At 38.2% G+C, this 18,464-nt stretch overlaps 4 protein-coding genes across 6 annotated transcripts; 3 read left to right on the plus strand and 1 right to left on the minus strand.

Moving 5' to 3' along the window:
- The first annotated feature begins 206 nt into the window (after positions 1 to 206).
- LOC125213711 (protein EARLY FLOWERING 5-like) lies at positions 207 to 4,457 on the plus strand. Of its 3 annotated transcripts, none has more exons than XM_048114396.1 (9): positions 207 to 465; positions 649 to 742; positions 1,944 to 2,029; positions 2,146 to 2,195; positions 2,307 to 2,376; positions 2,468 to 2,549; positions 2,677 to 3,077; positions 3,237 to 3,761; positions 4,013 to 4,457. In XM_048114396.1, the coding sequence occupies exons 1-9, from the start codon at positions 382 to 384 to the stop codon at positions 4,226 to 4,228; spliced, it is 1,608 nt and encodes a 535-aa protein (XP_047970353.1). In that variant the 5' UTR covers positions 207 to 381; the 3' UTR covers positions 4,229 to 4,457. The 3 variants fall into 3 exon arrangements, with proteins under 3 accessions (XP_047970353.1, XP_047970354.1, XP_047970355.1); XM_048114397.1 differs by lacking the exon at positions 207 to 465 and adding an exon at positions 1,580 to 1,670; XM_048114398.1 differs by lacking the exon at positions 207 to 465 and adding an exon at positions 1,182 to 1,268 and having other exon boundaries at positions 655 to 742.
- Positions 4,458 to 4,912: 455 nt separating this feature from the next.
- On the plus strand, positions 4,913 to 8,141 carry LOC125213707 (HIPL1 protein). Its single transcript, XM_048114391.1, has 7 exons — positions 4,913 to 5,338; positions 5,416 to 5,573; positions 5,914 to 6,714; positions 6,777 to 6,996; positions 7,084 to 7,262; positions 7,346 to 7,563; positions 7,630 to 8,141. The coding sequence occupies exons 1-7, from the start codon at positions 5,245 to 5,247 to the stop codon at positions 8,030 to 8,032; spliced, it is 2,073 nt and encodes a 690-aa protein (XP_047970348.1). The 5' UTR covers positions 4,913 to 5,244; the 3' UTR covers positions 8,033 to 8,141.
- A 115-nt stretch (positions 8,142 to 8,256) lies between these two features.
- On the minus strand, positions 8,257 to 12,085 carry LOC125213708 (hydroxyproline O-galactosyltransferase GALT6-like). The gene is made up of 7 exons (XM_048114392.1): positions 10,969 to 12,085; positions 10,430 to 10,662; positions 10,065 to 10,355; positions 9,855 to 9,983; positions 9,588 to 9,761; positions 9,189 to 9,296; positions 8,257 to 8,789 (listed from the first exon to the last, which is right to left on the minus strand). The coding sequence occupies exons 1-7, from the start codon at positions 11,828 to 11,830 to the stop codon at positions 8,580 to 8,582; spliced, it is 2,007 nt and encodes a 668-aa protein (XP_047970349.1). The 5' UTR covers positions 11,831 to 12,085; the 3' UTR covers positions 8,257 to 8,579.
- Positions 12,086 to 16,876: 4,791 nt separating this feature from the next.
- Positions 16,877 to 17,464, plus strand: LOC125213719 (transcription factor MYB46-like). Its single transcript, XM_048114409.1, has 2 exons — positions 16,877 to 16,996; positions 17,064 to 17,464. The coding sequence occupies exons 1-2, from the start codon at positions 16,921 to 16,923 to the stop codon at positions 17,210 to 17,212; spliced, it is 225 nt and encodes a 74-aa protein (XP_047970366.1). The 5' UTR covers positions 16,877 to 16,920; the 3' UTR covers positions 17,213 to 17,464.
- The last annotated feature ends 1,000 nt before the right edge of the window (positions 17,465 to 18,464 follow it).

Raw genomic sequence — 18,464 nt, forward strand, 5'->3', positions numbered from 1 at the left:
TAATGTTTTATATTAATAGCTAGGATTTAAATTTATTAGTATTTTACAATGCCTTTTTTTTGTTTTTAAATCAATTACAATGGTAAGAATTAAGAAATAGGAGTACTATTTATTTTGGCAATTTGGCATTCAATAAAATAATCACTGTAACAATTTAAATTGATAGAGAAGAAAACGTGCATATTTAATTATTTATCCATTTCAGAAATGAATTTTTAGGCCGAAGCCGAACCCATTCTCCTTCTTCCCCAAATCGCAAAACCTTCTGCAATTTGAACCAGCAACTATCGATCTGCAAACCCTAATTGAAGAGACGAAGGGCAAGGAGAGAATTCTAATTCAGGATTTATTTATATTTTTGCTACCGAGAAAGCCGCCAAGATGGTGAAGACGACGAAGGGAGGCAAAACCATGAACCCTACCGATGCATACCGCAAAGAGCTGCGGAAGAAGGAATTGAAGCGAGTAAGTTCGATCACTATTTGTTCTCGCACAATTATCGTATGTATTTGCTGAGGAATATGATTGGGCATGTAAACCCTGTTTTTTTTATTGCTTTTAGCTTGATGAGTTGCCAGATGGTTAAGTAATGCCGACGGTAGTTGTTCGTTCTAATGCTTTGAAGTTTGTTTTGATGTCATCGAGCAGAATAAAAAGGAGAGGAAGAAGGTAAGAGAAGTTGGAATTTTGAAGAAGGATCCAGACACTCTGAAAGATCAGATTCAGAAGCTGGAAGCAATGAGTAAGTTTTTTGGAATCCGTCGCTGCATTGTTTTGGGTGCCTCATGATTCTATGTTAGTGTACCTCTTTAGCTTATATAGGCTGTGGTTTAGGTTGATGATCTTTGTCACTGAGGTTATTTAAGAAAGGGTGAGTGTTTATGATAAAACGTTTTGTAACCAACATGTGGTCTACTTTATCGCTGACAAAGAGGTTATGGCGGAAGCTGGTAGCGCGTTTTGATAGATATCAGACTTATGGCATCCTTGTTCTCTCATTTCATATATCACAAAGCAGAAGTAATAGGTGGCTCAGTTTGATATATAGTACTTAGTAAGGAAGTAGATGTATTTTCTGTCCTGTTTTGGACACTTCTTGAAAGTTAAGCTCGTTCTTAGATCTCCACCTTGCCTCTCCAGTCACCACTTACTACTAGGACTTAAGCTAGCATTGCCTCCAGGTTTGAAACAGACATGCAAAGCATGAAGTTTTGGTCGGCAGTTGGCACTTGTTTACACATCTTCAGGACCTGCAAAATATAGAGAAAGTAATCTCTCAATTCTTTGGTATAAGCAAGCACTTGGCTTGTTCTCTTTTTTTTGGGTTACATTTCTCCAGTTAGCTTGTTTAATATAGCGAGAAAAAACGAATAGACCAAAAATATATTCGTCGAATGTCTTGTTTTTGCTCATTGTCTGGAAGAAGAAAATTTTCTTTTATTTGTTTCAGTTCTTAGAAGTTGAAAAACCATACTTCATACTTTTTAACATTCTCTGTGGTTCTTGATACATGTACTAAGCTTGGATGTCTTTGATACTGTTATTGGCCGTACTTTAATTACTCATTGTCATGCTGCAGCTGCACTTTTTGTTATCTAATGATGCACAAGACGAATCCAACTCTTTCTACGCAAATAATTTGTGAAAGTTCTGGTGACGTTTTCCAGAATGTATGTATATTTATGTACGATTGACTTTGTTCCTTTTCAGCTAGTTCATCCCAATAAATCTGTTAGTGACTAATTTTTTAGCCAATGTTCTTGTTTCTCTCACTTTAATGTTTACTCTAAGCTTGGCTGGTTCATGCATGCCAAGTGACATTTGCTGCAGTCCTTTGCCAAAAACACATTCTACTTTTTCTTTTTCTTTCACTTTGTTACGTGGGAGAGATGGTAATTCACACTGTCTACTTGGTATCTTAATCATTATTTTATTATTTTCAGAGGCAGATGGTGCTCTGGACAAAGCTAGAAAACACAAAAAGAGACAACTCGAAGACACACTCAATCTCGTGATGAAAAAGAGGAAGGTAATTCCTTGTTATAAGCTGTTTAGTGTGCTTTATTATGAATTCTTAGTTTATTTTATGCCCTTTCCTTTTTGAAGTAGAATGACATTAACTATGTTTTTTCTTTTGTTGTAAAGGAATATGAAGAAAAGATGAAGGAAAAAGGTGAAACACCAGTTATGTTCAGGTGAAGAAGCCTAACCTTGCAATATAAAATTAATTAAAATTCTTTATTGAGTTGCTGATGTTCATAAGAGGTTCTGCTCTATAAATTCGACTATGCAATTATATTTTGCAGTCATTTGGGACCTGTTCGAAGGCAAGTTACTGCAGAAGAGGAAGAAAGATCCAAACATCCCAGACCTGAAGTAAGTTTACTTGAATTTTCCTAAATTTTTTTTATTGAACCTTTTCTTTTGCTCTGATTTGCTGAGACATTTTAGCAACATGTTTGTGCAGGATTCAGTTTATTATCACCCGACTCTGAATCCTTCTGGAGCTCCCCCTCCTGGAAAACCTCCAATGTTTAAATCATCAATAGGTATGTCATAGGTTTTATCTTACATCCCTAGTAACATGATCTTGTCTTTCTTCCCAGAAGCTTGTTTTACTCTGCACACCATTTACTTCTTAAACTTTACTAATTTGCTGCTTTATTGGGTATGCAGGGCCAAGGATACCTTTACCAGAAAGCTCCAGTAATGTGGCATCATCATCACAATCAGAAGCAGAGGATGGCACCTTACCTGTTCCACCTCCTCCACCTCCTTTGCCTGGTGCAGGCTTAGATTCTGGAGAAGGCACTAGTTTACCTGTGTCTTTGCCTTTGCCGCCGCCTCCCCCAATGCCCCCAAATCCAGCAGTGGGAGATATTACATCATCACTGCCTCCACCCCCTTTGCCCCCTCCACCTCCTCCACCTGGCCCACCGCCTAAGGAGTTACTTGCTGTTCGTCCTCCACTTCCTCCACCTCCACCAATCCAGCCATCCTCCCAACCACCTCCCCCTGGTACTGCTGGCGGTGAGAATGCAAATTCAGAAGAATCAGCTGCCAGGCACCCAGTTCTGGTATATGTTTCGATCAAATTTATGTGTAGGAGAGTAGGAGATCTTCAAAATCTGGATGACAGGATATTTCGTTATGTTTTTAATAAATCATCTTAATAAAAATGGGTCTATGTACTGAATCTTTTAGCTGATGGCTTTTTCTTGCTGGTTTTTTCTTAGATGCCTACTAGCCTTCCTCTGCAGCCTCCACCAATTGGAATGCCTGTGAAGTTGGGTGATACCCAGCCTGAAGGCTCATCTTCTGAGTCAGAGGCAAAAGCTCGAATAGATCCTAACGATCTTCTGAAAATGGCTCCTCCCCCACCACCATTAAGGCAACAGCCTCAGATGCCTGGAGCTGCCATAGGGTCAAGTTTACAGCCTGATATGCTTCCTCCAGGAATGACACGCTTTCCACCGCCACCACCAGCTGATATGCACCCCCCATTTTCTGCTCCTGGAGTACCTGGGCATCCTGGTCACCCTGGACTCATGGCTCCACTATTGCCAAGACCACCTTTCGGACCTCCCCTAGCACATCCAGCAATGATGAGACCACCGCTTCCACCTGGCCCACCTCCTATTTCACAAGAAGGCTTTATTGCTTTACACACTGTTCCTCAGAAGCCATCATACATCAAATCAGCTGCATCCACTGTCGTAAAGAGGCCCCTGGCTCAGCATACTCCTGAGCTTACAGCTATGGTGAGTATATGTGCTTCTGCAATGCTTCTCGTTTATAGTGTCCTTTTTTCCTTAATACAGCATTTTCTATGCAAACTGAGGGGAGTCTTCCAGAGCTCCTAAATCTGTTGTTCTGAAACATCAAATTTTATGTCCATTTTATCTGTGAAATCTTTTGATAGATGAAGACATTCTCCACTCTACTCTGCATTATTGTGTAGAGAATATCTGTAGTCCCACGAAATCTTGACCTGAAGATTGTGATTTTGCAGGTTCCGGCATCAGTACGAGTCAGGAGAGAGTCTGCACTTCCTAAAGCGAAGCCAAAGACAACTACCCCTACAACTTCCAACCGGCCAATTGTGGCTCCACCAGTTGCAAAGCAACAATCCACTGGCTCGTCATCTGCAGCAAAACCACAAAGTATCGATGACTCATACATGGCATTCCTGGAGGACATGAAAGCACTCGGTGCTCTCGATAGTTGAACCAGATACGTTAAGAATGCTTGTACGGTAGGATTATGCGACAAGAGGAAGCTGTGCGATTCAAGGCTCTTCGTGTGGCAATGAGCTTCAACTTGACCAATTTAACTGTGTTCTCACATCCAATTGTGCTTAATTTTTTGCACCTTGTGATAGCCGTTCAATTGCTACTGTTATCATCAAAATGTGTACCCACAATGTTCACTTTGAAAGAGGGTTTGCAATTTAGAAAGTGTACTTACACCTGCAATTAATTTTAGTAAATGCCTCGAAAGAATATTTTGATCTAAACTTTTTTGTGGGAACACAAATATGACGACAATGACACATTTCGCTCGTGCACGGTCAAACATTGTCGCAAATCGTAATCATATTAAAAAGAGGTAAAGACAAAAAATCATTGGAATCAGTGTGCAAGAATTAGTTCTTTTAAGATTTGATCTGACATGTACCCAACTATGTTATAGGAGTACTCGACAAAAGACATCATGTGGTTTGAAAAAAATAAAACCCTTGAATTATATGGATAAACTTCCATGGGAGATGAATGAGGAAACAGTATTAATGCATTCAACCAATCAAGATCTCATCCTATCTAGATTATCTTTCTTTATTCGAGATCACCTGTTTTTTTCTCAACTACCTAATAATTTGTTGAACTTTTATTCCAAAATTTATGAGCTCAAGTCAACTACGCAGACAGCAACCTTCCAGCTTAGTTCACAATGTCAAACCCAGGGAGAAAAAGACAGAAACTTTATAAATATATTGAGTCATTCAAACATAGGGTTTTGTGTTTCTCATCTCCAATCATCAGTTTTTGGTGAGAGGCCAGAAACAGGAGGTCAAAGCAATAATGTGGTTGCTAAGTGCTTGAAACAAAGAAAACTTTTTTGTTGCTTCTTTCAACTTTTCACGGGTTGATTCTTGAAAAGTGGGCCTTTTTGGCTTGTCCCTCTTCGAAAAACCAGTTCTTTTCCTTTTCTGTCTATATTGTTTTTGCTGTATAATTAGGAAAGATGGGAAGCAGCCATTTTGTTAGGATTATTCAGTTCTTCATCTTGCTGCAGTTTATTGATTCTTGTCTCTCTCTGCCACTCTGCACCGATTCAAGTAAGTGTGTGTGTGTGTATAAGAGAGAGAGGGAGAGAGTTTGAAAGAGCTGATTTTGCGTTTCTATTGTGTGACAGGAGCACCCTTTAGTCCAAATTCCACTCTGCAGTTCTGTCCCTACAATGGCACTGTTTGCTGCAATGCAAATGATGATTTGCTTTTGAAGAATCAGTTTGCAGCAATGAACATCTCAGATCCTGCCTGTGCTTCTCTTGTTAAATCTATCCTTTGTTCGGTAAAATCAACTACAAATTTGTGCTTGATCATTACCATTTCCGAGTTGAATCGCAGTTTGTAGTAATCTGCCTAATGTGAAGTTTGGAAAGATTTCTCCCCTTTAGATGCCTTCAATAATAGAATGATCCATCAGTCCTCATAATATTGCTGTGTTTCTCTATTTGCTGCACCTGTCATGAGCATCATCTAGTTCATAGTTAGTTGATGAATTTATGAAGATTTAGATTTAAAACAAATAAACTTATGTTTGCAGATTATTGATGATGTAGCAGTTTTGGGATTTTCTAGTTTGATTATTATTCATATGTAGGTTTTTTCTCTATGTTTGTTGTCTACAGAGGTGTGATCAGTTCTCAGCTGAGCTATTCAGAATCGATTCTGCGCCACGACAAGTTCCCGTGCTGTGCAACTCCACAGTCTCACCCAACTCAACACAGTCGAACCAAGCTTCACTCAACTTCTGTTCGAAAGCATGGAACACGTGCCAGAACGTCTCCATCATCCACTCACCCTTCACGGTCTCATTACAAGGCCGAGCTGGAGCTCCAACTGCCTCAAATTCGACTAAATTGGCTGATCTCTGGCAGTCTCAAGCAGACTTCTGCAGTGCTCTCGGTGGAGCATCCGATGATGGCCTACCATGCTTTGATGGTGCACCTGTCGTCCTCAACGACACTGGGGCTGCTCCCACCCCTCCAACCGGGCTGTGCCTCGAGAAAATCGGGAATGGAACCTACCTCAACATGGTTCCCCACCCGGATGGCTCAAACCGCGCCTTCTTCTCGAACCAGCAAGGCAAGATTTGGCTAGCAACCATCCCTAGCCAGGGCTCCAGAGGGGTACTGGAGCTCGACGAGGCTGCTCCGTTCCTAGACATAACTGATGAAGTCCATTTCGATACTGAGTTTGGACTGATGGGAATTGCATTCCATCCCAAATTCATAGAAAACGGCCGCTTCTTCGCCTCATTCAACTGTGACAGGGCCAAGTGGCCAGAGTGCGCGGGAAGATGCGCGTGCAACTCGGATGTGAAGTGCGATCCGTCAAAACTGACCCCGGACAACGGTGCAAACCCTTGCCAGTTTCAGAGTGTGATAGCAGAGTTCTCTGCTAATGGAACTGCATCACAACCTTCATTGGTAATTTGACCGAAGTTTTTGAATTTTTTAGAATGAAATGTGATTGTTTCCTTTTGCATTAGGCCAAAAATGCTAACCCTTCTGAAGTGAGGAGGATCTTCACCATGGGGCTTCCCTTTACGTCTCACCACGCGGGGCAGATCCTCTTCGGACCCGAAGATGGCTATCTGTACTTCATGATGGGAGATGGTGGCGGCGCAGGAGGCGATCCATTCAATTTTGCTCAGAACAAGAAATCTCTGCTTGGGAAGATCATGAGGCTTGATGTTGATACCATAACAAGTGAGTTTGTGAATACTTATATGCTGTCAATATGTTAATAACTCTGCATTTGGCCTCACTCTCTCGAATTCGCCATAATCGTTGCAGGTGCGAAGGAAGCTAGCCGGCTCGGTCTGTGGGGGAACTATTCCATTCCCAAAGACAATCCATACACACTAGACCAGGAGCTACAGAAGGAAATATGGGCACTTGGACTAAGAAATCCGTGGCGCTGCAGCTTCGACTCTGCTAGGCCGTCGTACTTCGCCTGTGCAGACGTAGGACAGGTAACTGCATACTTCTCATCAACTCCCAATTCCTAAATATACTTCAAACTCACATAAAAAGGGGTTCTTGAACTGTTGAATAGGATCATTTTGAGGAGGTGGACTTGATTACCAAGGGTGGAAACTACGGGTGGTCCGTCTATGAAGGGCCGAACAAGTTCAAGTCGTCTGCTGCAAACACCTCACAGATACTCCCTGTGATGGGCTACAACCACTCCGATGTGAACACGAATGAGGGCTCGGCATCCATCACCGGTGGCTACTTCTACCGAGCCACGACCGATCCTTGTATGCAAGGAAGGTAATGAACTCTTCTCCAAACTCCGAAATCCCATTAAAAACCTAATCTTTGCTTCCATCTTTGCAGGTACTTGTTTGCAGATCTCTATGCAGGGGCCATATGGGCCGGGACGGAGAGCCCCGCCAATAGCGGGAAGTTCACTAGCAGCAAGATCCCCTTCAGCTGCGCGCGCGACTCACCTCTGAGCTGCACAGCGACTCCCGGGAGCTCGCTCCCTGCACTAAGTTACATCTTCTCGTTTGGCGAGGACAACGACAAGGATGTCTATCTCCTCACACAGAGCGGCGTGTACCGTGTTGTCCGTCCCAGTCGTTGCAACTACACGTGCGCCAACGAGGGAGCCTCAGACGCTGCATCCCCCTCCCCTGCCTCGCCCCGGCCTTCTGGAACTGGCCTTTTGAGAGCCCCCTTTGGAGTTTTGGGTGTGATAATCTCGTTTTTGTGCATGGCTTTAGTGAATTTTGTGTGAGGGTGTGTATTCTTGGAGCAAGTAAATAAATTTAGATTGTTTTCTACTTTTGTTGGAAGATTTTTGTACACGCTTTGTATTTGGTAAAAGTAGTTTATCTTCTTCAATATTTTCAGACCATTTTTCCTGCCACAATTTTACAATTCATTGATTATTCAGTAAAGAGGAATATGCTGCAAAGAATATATCCCAACTTCACAACTTAATCTGGCTGGCAAACAAGAAGCAAGAAAAAGTAGCTGAAACATCACATTCATGTAAGAGCAACAAAATTGCTAAGACACAGCAAATCTATACGCGATCTCGGACTACTGTCAAAGAGTCAAGTTAAGGTAGGCTAGGGAGAGAGCATTCCCTCGTGCCATCCTCGGATTATACCTAGAAATAAAGTCAGTACAAAGAACAAATTTAACGATTTCAGAGGGCCACGACACGAACAGCTCCAACCATTTCCATCACCACGTTGATTTACAGTGTATTCGGACTTCCTCTGCAAAATTTGCTGATTTCCGTCTTCAGACAGGTTCTACCTTGCTAGTGCGCTTTGTCATCTCATGTTGCAACAAATGGGCCGCCCTACCTGTCTTAGTTTGTTCCAAAGACAAATCATCTGCCTTGGAGATTGGTAATGTGCTGTTATGTAATCTTCTATGCACCCGAACTGGCAGAACTTCAAGCTGTGAATGTATTCTACTGCTCTCGAGCTGTTCACTTTCTCCACCCACATTCCCATGCTAACATCTTCCATTTTAAACAACTGCAAAAAGAAGATACCATTAACTGTTATTGCAAAGGCAGGTATTGGTTCTATAGTGTTAAAACAGATCAACTCCGGATTTCGAAAAGAAATCAACCAAAATCAAACAACAGTAGGCAAAACCAACAGTTTCGGGAAGGTTGGTTGGTTTGGTTAAAAGATTACCTTTATTTTGGCTTGAACCAATCCTCTTACTAAACCACAACCTAATTGAAATCTTGGTTCCTTTTTCTCTTATTTTAAACAATCAATACCAAACCAAAGAATAAACTGTTAAACTTTAGGTTTGGTTTTGGTTAGACTGGGTAGGTTTGGTAAATTTACAACTTCTCTGTACAGAAGAGAGGATACTCTACAATGGCATAAATGCAAGTTCCCAAGTGTTAGAAAGACCCTCACCCTTAATCTTCGATTCTCAAAATCGGAAACAATAAAGTTTGCAATGTCGGACGAGATAATGTAGCCGGGTCCATTTGCATAGGGCGGATAGTCTTCCTGCGGCCATTCCTGATTCAAAACAGAAGCAAGTTTTCCATTACCATATGACTACGGATTTTAAGTTATATAACTCAATGTGATGGTTTGCCCAAAACTTGTTTTAAACACTAAGAGATCATTTACTTTAGTGATAGGATGGATTGGTAGAAATAATTCAAGCTCGCTTAGCTTGAGACGAACCAGCCCATATGAAAGATAGGCAAGTCTCGAGCCAGGATAAATGGAATAATAGGTATCCAGGAACAAAAGGAAAGTAATAGCCGATGATGCAATATACAAGAGTAAATCTTTGAGTAGTACCTCGTACGTGACTGCCCATTTACCACTGCGGAGGGGCTTATGATAGTAATTTATATTTCCAATATACAAGCTCTTGTTCTCTGGAACTTTCTTTGCTTCGTTAATAATTGCGTCTATTCTTACAAAGGTGTCATCATCACCCTTCATGATATACTTCGCTGATACAGTCCTTACCTGCAATCACGCCAAAGACATGTTAGTTCAGGCAGAAACGGGTTGAAAAGCCCAACTCCAAACTCTTGAGTGAAAACGCAATCCACAACTAACCCCATATTCACAGATAGCGACAGTTTTCAGCACAACAAGGTCATAGTTGTCCATATATGGAACTATTATAATGTCTCCAAAAAACTCGGCTTCTCTCTTCACTTCTATATTTACTTCCTTTCTTCCATGCTGTCAAAAGTTGGTCAGTGAGTTAGTTCCAACAGCCTAAAGATTATAGAGTAGTTGAAAAGAACAACCAATTTTACCCACCAAAGCAACAAAGAAACGCACGACAACATCTGAAGATTTAATAAGCTTGTGCTGCATCCAAGACCTCCTCACAGCCATCCGTTCGGCAAAGTGGTTGCCTGCTGAAAGGACACCAACGAACAGTTCAACGGGTGCATTGGGAAGAGGGGGAGCTTTCCATCTTTCAGAAAAGTCCAGATGTCTTTGTGGAGCAAAACTGGGGTGACTTGTGGGTAATGAAGCAGCAAAGATGGAATGAACATCAATATCCCCGTTCAAAGTTAATCCAGTCGCATCCTCAAGGGCAAACCCCTACATATATTGAACTGAATTTAGGCGTTTTCTGAGAATTAATTTAGACAAAGAGACAGCAGTAAGTTACTCACAGTTCGATAGGGAAAGGAAGTGACGTGCTTTCCATCAACATTGACATGGTATCCTTCTAGACCAGCACTAAGAGTGAGCACAAACAATTTTTCTTCCACAAAAGGGAATGGCCAATCGACAGTCACCTTTTTGGTTCTTCCTATCAATCGGTTCAACCACCACGTCGCCTTCGACTCCTCTGACCCATTATCATCATCACGTATCCACTTTTCACATTTCAACAACCCATCAACTGCAGAACAGCAAACAGCTCATGATTAGTCGTGCCACAACTAAACTACAAACGCGCATATATGCAATTACAAACAGGACAAATAGTCTATTCGATGTATCTCCAGTGCAAACAAATCACTAAGATACGTACACCTAAACAATCATCTCCATTGGAGTATAATCAAGAAAGCAACTCAACGATTCAATTCACACATCTAAGTGGTTTTCAAGCATAATAAATGGTTCATCCGAAACAGTTAGCAATCCAAGTCCAACAAAATGTATCGAAAACAAGCAATCAAAAAAGGCAATGCCATCGACTCACCCGTCTCCTCATCAGCGCGAGACTTCCAGCCCTCACACCTCTGCGACGTCCCCCACTGCATCCTGTAGCAAGTGTTGTGCTCAATAACCGGCTTCCCGCTCCAATCCCCTTTCAGCCGCGGATTGAAGTGCAGGATCCTCGGCGGATCCTCCCCTTCCACAGTCTTCAGCCCCTGCAATTCCATCATAAACTGAGAAACCATCAAATACTGCCCTTCCTTCAACAGCGAAATCTTGGGATCCGTCTCCGCGTGCGCCGCCCTCGGCTTCCCCACCACCGTTATGTGGGACCCTAACGTCAGCCCACACGGCAGTATCATCATTCTCTTATTCTTCGAGAATTCATCCCCGGTCACCGATATCGAATGCGGACACAGCTCAGAGCTGCCGCCGCCGCTGCTATTCTTATTCAAACCAGCAAACTCACTAAATCCCCTATTACTACTAGCGTTCTTCCCGATCAATTCGAGCTCCCGCCATAGCTTGCTTCCGAGCTCGAGGGCATCATTCGCAGACTTCAAAATGGAGCCTTTAGAGCTCGAATTAGCAATGCCAGCGCTGAAATTCAAGCTCGAAAGAGGGGTTTTCGCGAATTCGACTACTGCCAAATCGAGGGGGCGAAGGGGGGCCTCTTTCTCCTCGAGATTCTCCTCGCTCTCGAGCAGGAAAGGCTTCGAATTGAAGAACCCATCGTTGGTGCTGAACAGCTTCTCCTGCGACGAAACGGAAGCCGCCCCATTTCTGAATACAAACGGGAATTCGCAGCACACGAAGAGTATGTAGAAAAGCCCCAAAAGAATCAACGCGCGGATTGATCTCTTCCGGCTCACTGAAAACAGCAGGTCCAAATTCGCCCTTTTCATTTTTATTTTTTTCGAATTTTGGGGAAAGAAAGCTAGCTCAACAACAGCTGGTGATCGCTAAGGACGCATTCAGATGAAAAAGGAATTAAGACAAGAATGGGTTGGTGTGTGTGTTTGGGGAAATGGGAAGAGAACCCATCTACGAAGTTAAACAAGTGAAGAAGAAAGAAACGTTAGGTCAGCAACACATTTGCTGCAACCGCGTCACTAGAGAGAGAGAGAGAAAGAGGCGCTGGATACACGGCGTGTATGTATAGAAACACAGAGAGAGAGAGAGAGGCTTTCTCGGTCGGTCACTTTTTATTTTATAAATACAGAAATTAATTAGTGAAGGAAATTCCTTTCAATCTCATTCAAATTTCAAAAAGGCTGCCCCTTTCCTTTTTCCATTTTCTTTATGTAACGGAATATTTTTAGAATTTTATTAGGTGTGTTTTGTTTTATACTCTCCCTCCTCAAAATTTGCCATTTAATTCTATTTTTGTCTCCATATTTAATAGTGAATCTTACTTTTCACTAATTCATTCTCACTTATATTTTATTATAAAACTAATACGATGTATAAAAGTAGAATCTAAACATATAAAACTAATACGGTGTATAAAAGTAGAATCTACATGCAACTAACTTTTTCAACCCACTTTATATTACATTTGTTAAAACTCGTGATGGGTCAAATGGTGTCAAATTATAAGGGACGGATGGAGTACTTTTATTCATGTCCATCACTTTAGAGTTAAGAATCGCTCCTTTGTTTGATATTTAAACTAATAGCATAAGAAGATAGTTTTCTCGTGATCGCCCTAATTCAACTTAAAATGTTAAAATCGCCTCCTTATTTGCAGAAGTTTTAAGAATAAGAAGATTGTATCGAGCGTCGTTGTCTCAATTGCATGTAGCTTTGATATATTTCGAGAGCACTTGTCGGTATGATAAGATTTGTACTAATTTTTTTGAATTTCTAAAATTAATCGCATTATTAGGGAAATAAAATGATTCTAGAAAGAATAAAGATAAAACTTATATTATACGAATACAATTACTCAAAAGTCAAGGGCACATGTATAAATTTGTGTGGTTATAAAATTTCATTTTTTTAATAATTAAGACATTTTTCTTAGATTTGTAAGTACATTATAAAAAGAACGGTCCAAAAGTGATCTGATACATTATAAATAGGAGCAGTAAAATCAGAGTTAGAGACATTAATTCAAACAATAAACAAAGTCGTTCGTTAATGCAAGTTGATAGACCAAAATAACTATCTCATTTATAACTAAAATTGAGCACTCATATATTTGAATCACACAATTAAGATAAGTATATAATATAAGCTCGAAAATATTTAAATCTTTAAACGTGGTGCAAATGGCAACGGCAAGATTCCTGCCCGGCCAAATCAAATTACTACAAATTTATTTTCATTGGTTTGATAAGTCCAAAATTATTAGTATTTAATAATAGATATAGTATGTTACTTACATCAAAATCAAATATAGAGAAATATGTGGAGATGGTGACGGCTGTTAATTGGAAATGAACATTTTCTGCCGGGATCTTGGTAGAGAACTTTGATGTTGGATTATTCTATACATAGTATATTGTGATATTTAATTGTATCATTTATATATTCAATGTTATTCCCACAAATTAACTTGTACTATAATTTTCTAAGATGATTAATATACAAGTATTCAAACTAAGAAGAGCTTCTAGAACTTGTTGAATTTTAATAGTCAAATTTAAAATTTTCTATTTTACACGGAAATCAAATATCATTTGTTGATTTTGACCAGTTTAATTATTTCAGGTTTTTTAAACTTGATTCAGAAAGAGGTAGTAAATTTACAGATAATGCAGTGAGTGAGAAAAATTAATGAGATTCTGTTTCTTAAATTATTGGTAATTAGAATTGTTTAGTTGGAAAGTTGATGATGGGTCCAATTAAATATGGATTATTGAAATAATAAACAGGCTGCCCAAGATAGTTCAAATTATGATTTTGTGGTGCCATTAGATTCCACCGTTGCACCTTTACAGAGTGAAAACAACAGATTTGATTTGTCTTTGTCCAAACCCCATCCCAAATTATAGTAAGCTCTATAATGTAGGCTATCAATAATTAAGTCTCTATCAATGTAGCCGTTGCCAATAAATTTTTTTGATTTGATATCTCAACAAATTTTATAGATTAATTAAGCCTTTTATTATTAGCACCAAAAAATATATTGTGTTTTTTGTGAATTCGTGAATCGCATAAAAGGCTTAATCTATATTAAACATAATCTTGTCACATTATCAATAATCTTTCACAATTTTTAGTTCAAATTTGATAAAATATGAAAGTGTTTCAGAAAATGAGTCTTACCTCAATAGATATAGAGTAATTTATCAAAAAAAAATTAAAATAAATGAAATTGCCACAAATTTTAATTCAAATTTGATAAAATATGATAGTGTTTATGACAAATTAATGAGTGCAATGAGTAACTTATCAAAAAAATTGAAATTAATATCGTGGAAAATCCAAAATAAAAAAATATGGCTGGATAGTATAAAAATTAAACACATATTGCATTGTTTGTACTAAGGCAAAGAGAACTATGTCTTTATCTTTTTTTAGGTAAATTCATTTCTTGTTTGATAAATTTTGCTCATACAAAGATCGAACAAGAGTTTAAGAAATAGATTAAAAGATCTTTGGTCGAGTACTGCAAAATCTTTACATGGAGGAGAAGCAAGTCATCGTTGATTCTATTTGGAGAATCAATTATAATCGTTAATTAATTTAAATTGTAGAATTCGTGAATTAGAATTTATATTTTCTAGCACGTGATATGTGATTTATGTATCAATTGAATTAATCTAACAATATATCACTTAAATTATGTTCCCTAAATTTATTTTATTTAATATATATGTAAATCTTCTGATGCAAACGCAACATAAGTACCTCCCATAATATGATAGTGAGTATAATAAACATATACTTATCATATTCTTCCATCCTATCAAAATAATTCACTTTCTATTTTGATAATTTAATTATTTCTTTCTAATGAGATGGATTATATTATCCACTAACAATACTCTAATTATTTTTTTTTTATCTATTTCTTATTTTATTAATTGTTTATTTAAATTTGTATCGTCTCAAAAGTTTCTATTCTTTTGAGACGGATGGAGTATACATATATGATACAGTCCAAACATGAGAACTCAGCTCAAAAGACTAGCCTGTTAGGTGAGAGAACGTATTTAGTCTATATACCCCACACCATTTGTTCTCACAACCGATGTGGGAATTGAGTTCGTAACATTCAACCCTCCTTTAAGGGCCAACGTCCTCGTTGGTCACGGCCACGTTGGTCACGGCTGGTTCTTTGCCAGGCCACTACTTCGAGTTCCTCGTTGGTCACTGCCACGTTGGTCACGGCGGATTCTTTGCCCGGCCATCACTCCGTGGGTCACCACTCCCAGTTGGCCCTAAACGTACTCGTTGGTCATGACGAGTTCGTTGCCCGGCCATCACTCCGAGCCGTTTGGGCTATCAATGAAAGCACCAATTGATACAGACCAAATAGGAGAACTCAGCCCAAAAGACCGGTAAGGATCTCCTCATCCACTTTTCCTACTCCACTCATCATCCACCTCTTACAATATAATAAAATAATATTATAATTATAACCAATTTTAAATAGTGATGATGGATTATTTTATTGCATTGTGAGGTGGATGAGGAGTGGAGTAGGAAAAATGGATGAGGAGATTCTTATCGCCAAAAGACTAGCCTGTTAGGTGATAGAACCATTGAGTCTATATACCCCACACCAATTATTCTCACAACTGATGTGAGAATTGAATCCGTAACTATATATAACAAACTGATACTAGTAAATCAAACGAAAAGACTACTATACATTTATATCAAATAGAATTCAACATAAATAATCAGAAGTACAATAGGCTTATTAAATTATCTGAACTCATGTTGAATTGTATAATTTCAAAGAACAATCACCAAAACATATTACAATTATTCTGAAGTTTTGCTTTCAAATTTCCAGCCCTCGTGAGCTGTAAGCAAGACAACATCTAGCTAGTTAGAATTAAACATTAATTTGTCATTTTCAAAAGTTAATATCACGACAAATTAAAACTTAATGACATTATTGCACAATTATATTTAAACGTGATAAATCCTTTAAAAATAGGTAGGTTCATTTGAAAAGTCGGAAAAGTGAGGTGGGAATGTTCAACAACACGATCTTCGATTCTCCACCGTATTTTATTTCACAAAGTCCAATATATAAATATAATTAAAATGTGTGCATTAATTTAATACTAGTATATATAAAATCAAATCAAAATACAATAAGAAACAGAAAATCCACCCTCTTAATTTATTGCAACATTATTGTCATTTAATTCCACGTCATAAAACCCCTATAGTACTTCTTCAATCACACATAAGTTGTGATATTTGATTGGCTTCTAATCTTTTCTTCTCAATTTAAATAGTTAATCCTTGTAATTAATCACGTTAAATTACACCACCATTTATAATTTACTCCCTATATTCCACAAAGTTTGTCCCAATTTGATCCGACGCAAGTTTTAACAAATTATTTAAATTTATATTAAATGAAGGTATGTAGTAGAATAAGGTTCCCACGTTAAGGAAATTGAGAAGTGTATTTAAATTTTAATGTCTATTTTTGAATAAATTCCAAGTGAAACAAACTTTGAGGGACAAAGGAACTAATATATAGGGAGTATTAGTTAAACTTAGCTCAAATCTATACTTAACCAAATAACTCACCCAATCCAAACCTATTTCCACATCCCTTTGCACCATTAAAACAAACACAAAAACGCATGTTATCCCACAAATTTTATTTATTAATCCCCTCTTTATTTTTCTATTCCAAAAAAAAATAATATGAACAGAAGATGCATGTAGTCATGCAAATACACCTCACCCCATGCTTTTGTCGCCTCTTTATCAGCTCCTTGTTTATTAAAAGCCTCTTAAATTTGTCACAATTAATCTTGTAATTCCCAATTAATTCCTCTAAAATCATATACTAATGGTAAAAACCAGCTCCTCCGAATTGATGAAGGCTGTCTGGAGCGAAGATGGAGAAGCAAAAATCAAGAGATCAGGTATATGTATATAACGTTGATTAATTGAATTGAATTATTAATTATTAATTGAAACTTTGGATTGTAGGTGAGAGAAGAAGTGGGAAGAAATGCAGAGATAGATGCAGGAGCAGTGCTAGGAAGCCTGATCCAAATCTCACTAGCTTCACCCCTCAAGAGGAGGATCTAATCATCCAGCTGCATTCCGTGCTCGGAAGCAGGTTCGACGAAAAATGAAATAAAATACGAGACCGAAAGATCGAATTGCATGCCAAATAGTTATACCAAGAGTCTGGCTCATGAGATAGATTAATTAATTCGGACTATATATACTAATTCTATTGGGCCAAAAGATTATTTATTTTGGACTATAATACTAATTCTATTGGGTCAAACTAGTACAGTAGTTAGCAACCTGCCTGATACTGTAGAAAAAAAATCCCATAAAATAATGCTCCTTTGGTCCAGCAATAAACTTTTCATTTGCAATTTTCGTCCGTCCACCAATAAACTTCCTATTTCGTTCGTCCGTCCACCAATAAACTTTTCATTTGCAATTTTTTCATTCGTGGGAAAAAACAAACACGAGATAAAGTTCGTGATATTATTTGCCAATTTTAAAGTTCGTGGAAAAACCCAACTTTTTGAAAGTTTCGTGATATTAAATGCCAATATCCCTAAAATTAATGAGTTGGGACCCAATAAAAAACTTGATGATTCAAATAGGGTTAGAATTTGACCTTATTTGATTGGGTCGTTATCAGAATCTCAGAATCTGCACAATTTATCACCCCAGGAATGATGCTAGAGAGAACATGATAAATTTTAGAAGCAGATATGATTACGTAATAACATGAAAAAGGATAATAATATTATTTTTAAACTTAAATTTATTTTAAAATTTAAATTCTACTCCCTTCGTCCCGCTTTATCAGTCTCATTAACTTTTCTGCCATCTTTTTGTATAAATGATAAAGAATAGTTTAAGGGGAAAAATGGTAAATTAAGAGAGAGAATAATACAGAGACCGAAGAAAAAATGGCTAAATTTAGCTGAAGTGCCTAAGCGCACGTCGCACATGGTACGACCTATTTGCCAAAACATTGAGCTACAATACGGCCCTACGCCACTCTGGCGTCTGAATGTAAATTTCTCACCTTGATTCAGTACAATTTGAATAAAATTGATTGAGAAAAGTTAGTACTACTATAATTAAATCATACTCCTTTTTCTATATTCATTTTATTAGAAAATGTGAGTAGAATAAGTTGATTATACTTAAATTTTCTTCTTCTTCTTCAGTTTTACACCAAATGCAATAAAACATTTTTTTTATGATTTTGTAGTTATTTATACTCCTGCAGTCCTTCTATTGAATATTGTAATAAAATTTGGTTTTCAAATTATAGAAATTAATTATCTATTAGTATATCACTTCAAACTTTATATGACATTCCAAATCTATTTTATTTGAAGATTATTAAAAAAA

This window comes from Salvia hispanica, chromosome 3 (assembly GCF_023119035.1).
Source record: "Salvia hispanica cultivar TCC Black 2014 chromosome 3, UniMelb_Shisp_WGS_1.0, whole genome shotgun sequence".
NCBI classification, from domain to species: domain Eukaryota; kingdom Viridiplantae; phylum Streptophyta; class Magnoliopsida; order Lamiales; family Lamiaceae; genus Salvia; species Salvia hispanica.

Coding starts and splice junctions, on each gene's coding strand:
- LOC125213707 (XM_048114391.1), top strand. CDS start 5,245: ATGGGAAGCAGCCATTTTGTTAGGATTATTCAGTTCTTCATCTTGCTG. Junction 5,339..5,415: donor GCCACTCTGCACCGATTCAA/GTAAGTGTGTGT, acceptor ATTGTGTGACAG/GAGCACCCTTTAGTCCAAAT. Junction 7,564..7,629: donor GATCCTTGTATGCAAGGAAG/GTAATGAACTCT, acceptor CCATCTTTGCAG/GTACTTGTTTGCAGATCTCT.
- LOC125213708 (XM_048114392.1), bottom strand. CDS start 11,830: ATGAAAAGGGCGAATTTGGACCTGCTGTTTTCAGTGAGCCGGAAGAGA. Junction 9,984..10,064: donor TGCGTTTCTTTGTTGCTTTG/GTGGGTAAAATT, acceptor AACTTTTGACAG/CATGGAAGAAAGGAAGTAAA. Junction 9,297..9,587: donor AATGGGCAGTCACGTACGAG/GTACTACTCAAA, acceptor GTTTTGAATCAG/GAATGGCCGCAGGAAGACTA.
- LOC125213711 (XM_048114396.1), top strand. CDS start 382: ATGGTGAAGACGACGAAGGGAGGCAAAACCATGAACCCTACCGATGCA. Junction 743..1,943: donor TCAGAAGCTGGAAGCAATGA/GTAAGTTTTTTG, acceptor TATTATTTTCAG/AGGCAGATGGTGCTCTGGAC. Junction 2,377..2,467: donor CCAAACATCCCAGACCTGAA/GTAAGTTTACTT, acceptor ATGTTTGTGCAG/GATTCAGTTTATTATCACCC.
- LOC125213719 (XM_048114409.1), top strand. CDS start 16,921: ATGGTAAAAACCAGCTCCTCCGAATTGATGAAGGCTGTCTGGAGCGAA. Junction 16,997..17,063: donor AGCAAAAATCAAGAGATCAG/GTATATGTATAT, acceptor TTTGGATTGTAG/GTGAGAGAAGAAGTGGGAAG.